The sequence below is a fragment of the Carya illinoinensis genome, chromosome 9 (genome assembly GCF_018687715.1).
Source record: "Carya illinoinensis cultivar Pawnee chromosome 9, C.illinoinensisPawnee_v1, whole genome shotgun sequence".
NCBI lineage: Eukaryota > Viridiplantae > Streptophyta > Magnoliopsida > Fagales > Juglandaceae > Carya > Carya illinoinensis.
Genome location: NC_056760.1, coordinates 10452049 through 10463082, shown reverse-complemented (window position 1 = coordinate 10463082; position 11034 = coordinate 10452049). Strand labels below are relative to the sequence as shown.

The following is an 11034-nucleotide window of genomic DNA, read 5'->3' as shown; positions in this document are numbered from 1 at the left end:
AGGTGTGTGGGCACCAAATGCATAACGGTATACCGATTCTGTATAATTAAGAGTGATTATAAATAGATCAAAATTATTATAAATAGGTTGAGTTCTTAACGAATAATAAAATATCGATTTGAATTGAATTTTTTTAATAACGTCGAATTGAGAGTGAGCGAAGCTTCAAAATTTGTTCAGCAAAAAATGGATTGAGCATGAGCAAAACTTAAGCTCATTTATTAAACAAATTTTAGGTCGTGCAAGTTTGACTCGATTGATATAAACTTGTAAAATTACTTACTATAGTATAATTTTAAGAAGGTGATAGGATATCATAAGGATAAAAAAATGTAAGAAAATTCTAGATCGCTTCCTCACATGATTAATATAGTTAGAATTAGTTTCAAATATAAAATCTATTTCAATTAAAAGATCGACATAGTTTTTTTTTTTTTTTAATGGGTGGGAGTTCGAACATGTTTCTCTTATTTGGAAATCAGGCCTTATACCATCTAGTCTAAACAATTTTGACAAAATATCAACATAGTTAAGTTTTAAAATTGTCATTGGGAGGGAAGTTTCCCTCTGATCGGGTCAGGCTGATTCCCCTCCTCAAAGGCCCATCTAACTTATGAACGGTCCGTCTCAAAAGGAAGAGGATCAGGGCCCAGCCTGTGTGGTACACGTCAAGAAGGGAGAGGCAACCACATCACTAGCGCACACGACAACTCACACGTATGGCAGGGATCACGTTGTATTAAATATACAAAGAGGACAGTCAGGAGCATGTGGCTCAGATGGCATGAGACCCAGCTTCTATAAGAGAGGTCTTGGGTTCGATCCCCCTACCCAATCCCTAATATTAAAAAAAAAAAGAGGACAGCAAGCAACAATCCCGAAAAAGACCCACATTTTCCAAAAATTTAGATAGTGGGCGCACTCCCCACACCTACCACAAGGGCAGGATGTGCAAGAAAGCATGTCCATATTCAATGCGGCGGCATGGCACCCTGAGCAGCAGGTAATCGTCCTACCATAGACAAGGCGCCTAGTACGGTGCACAAACACCCCATTGGCAAAGTGGGACCCACCTCGGTTTGGGTATAAAATACCACATTGGGTATGAACTCTCATTTTTTTTTTTTAGAATACCATATCTCATCTCTAAGGGGTTCTGCTTGATCACTGGAACCCACCTCGGTTTGGGTATAAAATACCACATTGGGTATGAACTCTCATTTTTTTTTTTGGAATACCATATCTCATCTCTAAGGTTCTGCTTGATCACTGAGAATTTTTAGATGAGAATTTTGAGTTTTAAGATTAAATATTAAAATATTATATTTTAATATTATTATTATTTTAAAATTTGAAAAAATAAAAAAAATTAAATTTTTTATTATATTTTATATAAAAATTTAAAAAAATTATAATAATAAAATAAAAATTTTATGTTTGAAATAAAAATTCTTGATAGCCAAATATTACCTCAATAATTTGGGCGTCGAAGGTGTCATTGATATCTTGATCCACAGGCCTTCACCCTGTGTGTCTTGTATAGGTGAGAGAAGTGGTTTGGGATACAAAACACGTCATTAACCGTGAACATCTCATTAAAATCGTAAAATAAAATTTAAAAATATGGTGATGAACGGGAGGTTCAAATTATCTAAATATAACACAAGTATTGTATAATTTTTATACAGTTTTTAATAAAAGAAATTCCTTTTTTAATTAAAAGCTATGTAAGTTAAATAAAGTTTTAAAAAACTCATTTATTAATATTAAACATTTGTGCAAAGATTATATAATAGCTATTTTTGACGAGTAGAATATGTTAAATTTACGTCCACCAATGTTTTGTTTTGTCACTGATCGGTGGCTATGGCGGGGCCGGGCTGGCCCTCGTGGACCAATCCAAGAGCTGACTCGTCTGCCAAAGCGAGCCAGAAATAAGCAAAAACAATTGGAAAATTATTTCGCGAGGCAATTCAAGTTTTTGTCGGGGCTTATATTAGATTCTAGAGCAGAGAATCTCCGCAGCCATTCAAAAAATTGGTGGCTTTGCTTCAGCAACTTCCACAACCTTACAACTGATTCTTTTTCAATCCTAACTGCTCTCTCTCTCTCTCTTCGTTGAACCTTTCTCTTTGGTCCTTGCTGGTTCTTGACTGCTTTGTTTCAGTTCTTTTCTTTCCAAACGAGTTCATTTGGACCCTAAAAAGGTAAGTCATATCCACCTTTGCTTTCATTCTTGTTTTTGTAGTCCTTAATCTTAGTTTGCTGGGTTTATATTTTTGGTATGCAACTTGTTGGGTTTTTTCCCCCCGAATAAACATGCTACCTTTAATAGGAGATTTTTTCATGAGATTGGACCCAGTTGATTTGCTCAATTTTGTTCGGTTTCCCTCTTCTGGTATTTGCTTGGTGTTTACTCTTCCTTTTTCGCCTTATGGTTTGGTATACGTGATTCAGTTTTGCTTATCGAAGGTGTTAATTATCATGGTCCAATCATGGTGATGCTGTACGCTTCGGGGGCCATAACATCGCATGAAGCATCTCCGTGCAAGATTAGCCATGTGAATCCCTTGGTTAAAATCACTTCAGTCTGTCCCAGCGTATTAAGAAACCCATGTAATAATGTCATTCATAATTCCTCATTTTCTTGGAAAGGCCGTGATCAACTTAAGACCCATCATTTATTACACCATGTAGCTCCAAAGAGATGGCTGGTAATTGAGCAAAGACTGCTGCCTGAACTGATTTTTTTCCTTTCATCTCTCGAAGTTTTGAGGTTCTATTTAAGTGCTTGATATATTTAGTGCCTTATTATGTATCATAGTGTCGGTTGCACGAATCAATTTCAGCCGATGATGATGAATACCGTTCATCGCGCAACATAGCAATCAGTCTGTTTAAGCGATACAAGAATGCTGTTGACCGGGGAGGCGGTGACAACCTAAAAGTATATTCATTGGTTTGTTTGTTCTGTTCTTTAGGCAATATTTTAATGCCTTTTCCAAATAATGCGTTTGGTAAATTATAGCAGGAGTTCATCAGTGCTGGAGTGAATGCGTATGCACTGGGCTGTACTGATGAAGGATTAAGGAAGGAACTTAATGATATGAAGGAATCTGGTGTTGAAATTGAAGCAATGCAAAGTTATGGTGGAATCACTAGTTTGAAATCCAAGATTATCTCAGAGGAGGTAAGTCATGACTTCTCCATACTTCAGCAAGAACTATTTTTCATGGTGCGACTGATCTTGAGCATGACTACTTGCACAAGTTATATTTTTTTCCCAAGGATTATGGTTCTCATCATTGTAATAGATTTTAATCAGTTTATCTGAAACAAAGAGGCTCATCTTAGTCGATTGCAGACCAAAGAAACATTTTTTGTTAATAAACTTGATCATGGATTTGTGTTCTAGATGCAAACTACAGTACAACCTCTGTGATGGAGAAATTACATTTGCTATGATTTTTAGTTGGTCACTAGATCTGTTGAATGATTTGGGGTGTAATCTCATATATTTTTTTAATTCTATTTCACAATGCAGGTTGATGAGTGCATTCTGTGGCTAAGTATCATATTCATCACCATCTTGTGTACACCACAACCAACTATTGTTAGATGGTCATCTACGCCTCCTGTGTCAGATGAAGTGAGGCTTCAGTGGAAAGGCTTTTGTGCCGTTATAGCAAATGCATACTTTGTGAGAGGAATGGCATGGTGAGGTGCTTTCAGCATATTTGATATCATCTCTTACTTTCATGAGCATTATCAAGTGTGTTTGTATTGTGGTAATTTGGCAGGCAGCTTCCGGAAATGGATGAAGCCTGCCATCTTTTTATCTATGAAATTAAAATTACTCTTCTTCTCAGGATATGGCAACTTTGCACTTAAAACCTGCCTCTTTGATATTTTTCACGTGTGTAGATTGTAACTCTGCCCATGCCCCTGGTGCCTGAATCATTGATTATTTAATTGCTTTTTGGAGATTTAAATCCTGCATTCAGCATGGCCTCAGAACCCTTTTTAGCTAATCATTACTTATGTTTGATGAAGGCTTCCGGTAAAGACTCTTCAACTAGAACAAATGGCAGTAGTTGGGCTAGCTGAGGAGCCATCGGTCGTTGCTAGTCGAATGCGATTAGTGTTTAGCACACTCGAGGTTAGCTATTGGGAACTGGTTTTTCCAATGAATGGTAGGAGAGGATCAATGATGATATTAGGTCTACTGTCTTTGATGATCTAGAACTGAGAAGCATAAAGACATTGGCCCTATGTGTTATTGGTCTATCTCTTGCAATCAAATTTTTTTTTTTTTTTTGAAAAAGTAAGTATATATTCAAAACCTCACTTTTGGTGGAGGAAAACCACCTTAAAAAGGATAAGGTGCATATACACACACTAGACAAAGTTTCCAAAAATCATTTATAACGTAAACAAGGCAGTCCCGCCTTGTCTAGCCTAAATGCTCCTCTCACCTCCTGTGGCAGGTCTTGCTTTTGTAGTATCTCCATACTAGATCCCCAAGCCCCTATCTTAGCCAGGTAGTCTGGGGCTTGATTCACTTCCCTGTAGATGTGCTGAACTTGTACTTCCATCCTCAACGCTGTCTCCCTTGCCTGTTTCCATGCTTCCTTGACCATCCAGCTTACTTCATTTCCACGTTGCCACCACCCACAAATCATCCTTGAGCCGGATTCCACTTTCACATGAGTTATTTGCATTTTGGTGCACAGCTTAAGCCTGTCTACAAGAGCCAAAGCCTCTGCCATGGCATTTGAACCCTCCTGGCAATCCATTAGTTCCTGAATCTTGATGTTAGAAGAAGTTGCTTTGTGGAGGATGGTGGACCTTTACTTTCATTTCTATCCTTAAGTTTTTATATGGTGGTTGTAAAATCATTTCTGTTGTTTCTGATTGAATACAGTGAATGTGCATTTGATTAACTTGTCGACTCGTGCAGGTGGTGAGTCCACAGTGGCCTAGAGTATAGTTCAACATAATTTGCGAAATTTCCGTTTTCCTTGGTGCCGATGTCATGCTTCTAATTCGATTTGGAATTATAAGTTAGCGAATCATAATGGTCTGTCCAAAGAGAAAAGTGTAGCATTGCTTTCATTAAGTTGAAATAAATTCTCCAAGTATACATTTTTCCTGAAAATATTGCATGTACTGCTGATTTTCTTATGATGTATGATATATCTTTGCATATATACGTGCTTCGGTCCATTTTAATTGGCAAGTAGGAATACACCGTCTCCAGAGCATCCAATTACCAAAGTCGGTTCCTGTTTTTCAGTATTAAGAGCCCATTTTTTCATTCATGGCCTGCTAACGCAACCACGATCTCTGTTTTCACAAATTGTTTTTTCCTTTGCATGGTTTGGTTGGTATTTAGTTGGAATAATTGTTAATCTTCGCCTCTCCATCTGTCACTTTCCATTTTCAAAAATTATATTACTGCTGTGATTTATAAATAAAAAATAAAAAATAAAAAAATAAAAAAGAAGAAGAAGAGGAGGAGGAGGAGAGTCTAGAGTGGATCGTCACTTGCTGAACAGCTGCTTTTGAGCCAAGAAAAATACACTCGCCTCCCCCTTCTTTCTCTCACCAGACTTGGGGGCAAGAGGGCGAATGCACACGCGTATACAACTCACAGATGGAAAAGAAAATATAATTCGCTCACTTTTGATGCTAGAGGGTGTGAACCGCCATTAGTCTCATTTATCTGCCTCTCATAATACAATCAAATAATAAAAAAGAGATCAAAATTGAGAAATTATCATAAGTCTGCAGATGTAACGAGTGCAGTTGTGTCTTTTAGAGCCTTCAGTGCACGCCAATGAACAGCACTTGCTGTTTCTGATGTTCCCATCTGTTTAAAAGTAAGGAAACAAAGAACAAACTCGTGAGCACATTCGACGACATAAATAGTTCTTTCTCGTAAAAAAAAATCATTTGAATATCGATAAATTGGAATGTGACTATACAATATATCCATACAATATATAAATAAACAAGAAAATCTCTTCTCATTGGGATACAAGTACCGCAGAAACCTTACTGATGACTCCGTCTGAATTTTCAAGCAATAATTCACTCGACAAAAAGACTCTTTTAAAAGGTCACTCGGGGACTTTGATATTTGAGAGTGAAAATTGCAGAGGTCGAAATGTAAGATTGTTATGCTAAGCTAGTGAGCCGCAATTAGGGATGCTGTTGTACTTCTCAAGCTCATTGTATGGTATATAGCTCAGCTTCCAGAATAAATAAATTGCCCTCCCCACCCTTCAAAGATCGTAGAGTAGAGAAAAGTTTACCTTAGTCTCCAGTGAATAGTAACCTTGCCACAAGCTCACATTTTGGTCAAAAGCAGCAAGTGCGGATTCATATAATTTCCGGGCATTTACAAGGCCATCTTTATTGCCGACAGATGCAAGATTTGATTCTAACTCGATGCAGTTTCTGTATAAAGCAAGACCAGGACGTGGTAAAGCAAGAAATCTGCAGTTGAAACACAGTATATATAGTTCAGAAACTTTTAGTTTAGCAACTGCATGAAGTAAGATTACTAAAAGGATGCACCAATACATGGAGTGTAATTTAACACGGTCAGATAATTTAAATTTCGATTTAATTCTTAAAATAAAAGCTTGGGAACTCATGATCTCTCAACATACCGCTTATATATCTCTCTTGCACACTGAATTCCATCCTTAGGAAGAACATAATTTACAATAGCAGCGGAGAGGGAAAATCCATCTTCACTGCCACCATTCCTAGCTAATGAAACAAGAGACATCTCTACCAACTTGTCAAAAATATGCTTGTGATTCGCAAAGAACTTCAGGGCCTGCAATATGAAATGATGTGAAAGAGAAATATATTACATCTTTGAATCAAAATTATTTTTTTGATAAGTATCTTCCAATCAAAATTATATAAATTAGAATATATAAAAGATCCAGTCCAAGTTGATTTGGTACAACACAAACAATTAACACAAGTGTTTACAAGTAGGACTCAAGCCCCAAGCTGTTCACATTTAAGATACTGATCTGAAAACATCAGAAAAGATTTTATTTGAGGTCACATGAAACCAGTGCTATAAATTACTAAGAGCTAAGACAAATCACTTCTTATTATTAGTTCAAAGATATTTATATCAGGCAGTAGCTGGTTAAGCCATTGAGTTTACCAAAAGTCAATTTCATTAATAACAGCTTTGTGGCCAAGGTTTTGAGCCGCCCAAGTCAAAATTCCGAAGATTTAAGTCACACAACGAAACAAATGCTGTCTCATACTTATAATAATTCAATTTCAACAGAATAGAAGGCAAAGTATGTGGGTAAATAATACATACCATTAGCCACAAGCTTTCAGCTTTAGAAACAGGCACTTTTTTCAAGATTTTTGTTAGGAGTTCATAAATGGATAGCAGATCAGCTTTACTTGGAGAAGGAGAATCCTTTGTTATGCATCTAATCTCTATCGAGACCCTTAATACCCATAACTGCACCGAATCTGACAAATTCCCACTGCAATACTTTTCTGCCAGTTTTCTGGCTTCATCCAATCTTCCCAATTGCAAATAAAATGAAATATGTTGGCAAGCAAGATCCTCAGTAATGCAACCCATTGTTTCAACCTTCTCATATACCATCAAGAGATGTGAACTATAGTCAACAGTATGATCAGAATGTTGGTTTTCTTCTTTTTGGGGATCAATTATACCCATCAAAAACTTTGCATACAGATTAAACATTGTGGCTGAAGGTACGACTTTTAAAGCCTCCTCGTAAACCTGCGCATGGAAAAGCATCCAAGGTGACCATTAGATTTATATAGGAATAAATCAGATGATGAATATATGTCCATTTCAATTTCATTGTATGGTAACTCAGGTGTTTGTACAGTTATCAACAATGCAGGAACACCACATATGAAAATTTCATTGGTTCATGATTTCAGTAGTTCAGAAGCATTTGTACCTCAATTGCTTTTTGCGCCTGAGAAAGAACTATTTCTTCTTCATTCATCCCTGGTGCACTTTTAGGATCATCAAACCTAAGTCTTGCAAGCCAATCCCAATATTCTGGATCTGTCGAAAAGTCTCTCTTCAGGTCATTTAGCATCTCCTTACATATATCATCTGACTGTGATAGGTCCATTGCTTCCAATATTTCATACAACTGCTTTCTCAGGCTAAAACTAGAAGGGAGAGCTTTGACTGCAGCATTATAGATAGTTCTTAGAACACTCAAACCTTGTTTTTGAAACAAATCTAGTTTCATCTTTGACTCCTCATTGTCAACATTCAATCTTTCGTTATTTATTTCATCATCTTTAAGGGACATAAACAAATCCTTATTTTCGTCTCTCCACTGTTTTTCATCAGCAAGTCTATCATCACGGACCAGAGTTCCCTCGTCCTCTCCAAGTGCAACCTTCCGGGCTTTTAACTTATTAAGGTATGTGAGTTCCATCCGAAGATATTCAACCCACAGTTCTTCTGAAGTTGGGCAGACTCTCAAACCACTCTGCATCAGAGCACGAGCAGCCGCAACATTTAAGTTATGGTCAAATTCCCATGCTGCAGCATAAATCCAAACTCCAGGGACCTTTGGATGAAACCTAATTACCTGGGCCAGGACCTGCAAAAGTTCTCGAGAGGAGTAATATTTTGTCAGAACATGTAGTAAGAGAACTCGTCCTCAACCGTTATAATTGGTGAAAACACTGAGTTACACTTGACTAAACCTAATGCTGCCAAACGGATTGGGTAATTCATCAATTCATAAACTCAATGGGATTAATACGAATGCCACTGCGATCGCCGCTATTCTTATTTTTAGTTTATCCATGATTTTACCCATCAAAAAAATTACTAATGTATATATCGCATACAGTTTCACATTCAGTCTCACTAACTCCAATTTATCAGAAACCAAATAGGGGGCATCAAAGGTTTGAATTTTTTATACACAATAGAGCAAAAAAGCCGAGTCTAGTTTTCCAAATTGGCTGAACCCTTGAGCTTTCAATAACTAACAACCAATGCAAAATAAACAGATAAAACGTAAACCATTGTGTCCTTCTCTTCTAATTTTCTCAGCGAAAGAAACATTTAAGTATCCTAACAAGTACAAAAGATCGTTACAGCAGACCCAATTTTAAAAATTTCAGCTTAATTTAACTCGACCTTCTCATTTTACAATCAAAAGCATTACTTTCCTTCACTTTCTCTGCAACAAAATAGTGTCAAAAACAAAGTTTGAGAATAAATTTATGTACCTTCTTCATTCTCCCATTCCTTCGCCGCCTGCAAAACTCAAGATACCGAAACCACAAATCGATATCGCCCTTGAAGCGCATAACGGCGAGCCGGTAAATCTCTACGATCCTGGAGACGCCGGCGAAGTCCGATACGGACTGCTTCATCTTCTTGTTGCCTTTGGCCTTGAGGTCACGAGCCACCGACTTCTTCCTGAGGCGGCGGAGCGAGTCCAGCTGAGTCTCGTAATCGATGTAGGCCAGGTAGTCCTGCTTGAGCGGGCTAGGGCGCTTGAGCCTGTACTCGTACTTGCGGCGCTGCTTAACGATCTCGGCTATCTCCCGGCGCGAAAAGAGGCCTCGTATCTCGAGGTCGTCGAGCTCGTCCACCATGCGCTCGAGCCGGTACTGCACCACGTCAGCCATTTTTCCTTCTGAGGTTCAGTAAGTGGACTCGGTGGGGCTTCGGAACGGTGTGAGAGGAAGGAGAGGAGAAGAGAAGAGGAGAGGTCTGAGTATGTGAAACGGCTCTCTAGGGCGGTTGAGAAAGAAGAATGGTGTTTTCGCTTGTCATGGGCCTGGTTTGGACCAATTTCGTTTTTGAGATCGAAAGTAATAAGTGGGCCAAGATGTCTCCGGTCCAACATGCGCTAGGCCCAGAATAGCAAAAGGTAGTGCAACCCTTGTATTATCTTTCAAAACTTTAGTCCAAAATCACATTAAAAACAGACACTTTAGTCCAAAATATGATTTTTTTTTTTTTTTTTTTTTTTGCATCGTGTTTTTAGGAATTTATTTTCATACTGAGTTTATCATTTCTTTCAAAATTAATTTTATGAGATATTTTATATAATTATACATTTACATGATTATCATATAAATTTTATTACAGTATTATCAACTAATATGACTAAGAATAATAAATTAAAAAATTCTATTCTCTCGCCAATATGTGGAGCACACGTAATAAAGTTTTTATATAGTATAATTTGATTGAAAATATAAATTTTAAAATTTTTCAAAATCTTTACAAATTCAATATTACCATTGAAATAATGTGGATGATGTATTCTACATACCGACTTGATAATAGAATAACTCTAACAAATTTAAGTTGAAGAATAATATTACCAAGTTAAAAAACATTACTTGTGAGTAGATTGTGTCTCTGGAATATCAAACTCAGATAAATTTAGACACCAACTGATTAATCAAGTGTACCTCTCAATCTTAAAGAATTTCTTAATACATAGAGTTGAGTTGGAGCCAAATTCAAATATTTCACCACCAATTATTGTAATTTATGATATCCTTACCTCTCATTTATTAATGAACGTATCATGTGTTTGTGACAAAGTATCCTCATCCAAAACAATCAACACTGAAATTCCTAACTGATTGAGAGGTGGTCTTTCAAGTTTCAACTACCCTAGACATGCGTACTTGTGACCCAGTCAACAACTAGTAGTTCATACATGCAGTCTTCTGCCAGAGAAGAGAAGAGAGAGTTGGTTAATCACACATATTAATGAACGTATCATGTCTTTTGAGAGACAGAGAAGAGAGAGTTGGTTAATCACACAGATTGTAGGGGTTGGTTTTGTCTTGAATGTAAATCCACATTGGCACTGCATCGAGGCTTGATAATTGCATTGGATTAGCATCAAATCCCAAATTTCAGAAGCTTGCTTGCCCCCATCACTTTGGCCGCACCATTTCATGGCATAAACCACCTATCACCATTTGGTTTCTTATCATAATTCC

The 11034-nt window shown here is 37.2% G+C and overlaps 2 protein-coding genes across 7 annotated transcripts; one reads left to right on the top strand and one right to left on the bottom strand.

Moving 5' to 3' along the window:
• Positions 1–1994: 1994 nt before the first annotated feature.
• On the top strand, positions 1995–5208 carry LOC122276392. Of its 6 annotated transcripts, none has more exons than XM_043086061.1 (7): positions 1997–2207; positions 2473–2714; positions 2825–2947; positions 3029–3190; positions 3545–3717; positions 4054–4159; positions 4961–5208. In XM_043086061.1, exons 2-7 carry the CDS (start codon positions 2496–2498, stop codon positions 4988–4990), a joined length of 813 nt encoding a protein of 270 aa, XP_042941995.1. In that variant the 5' UTR covers positions 1997–2207; positions 2473–2495; the 3' UTR covers positions 4991–5208. The 6 variants fall into 6 exon arrangements, with proteins under 6 accessions (XP_042941997.1, XP_042941995.1, XP_042941994.1 ...); XM_043086060.1 differs by having other exon boundaries at positions 1998–2207; positions 2458–2714; XM_043086062.1 differs by having other exon boundaries at positions 2004–2207; positions 2458–2714; positions 3032–3190.
• Positions 5209–5547: 339 nt separating this feature from the next.
• Positions 5548–9818, bottom strand: LOC122276390 (U3 small nucleolar RNA-associated protein 6 homolog). The gene is made up of 6 exons (XM_043086059.1): positions 9292–9818; positions 7989–8651; positions 7361–7801; positions 6678–6850; positions 6318–6501; positions 5548–5872 (listed from the first exon to the last, which is right to left on the bottom strand). Exons 1-6 carry the CDS (start codon positions 9694–9696, stop codon positions 5780–5782), a joined length of 1959 nt encoding a protein of 652 aa, XP_042941993.1. The 5' UTR covers positions 9697–9818; the 3' UTR covers positions 5548–5779.
• Between the last annotated feature and the right edge of the window lie 1216 nt (positions 9819–11034).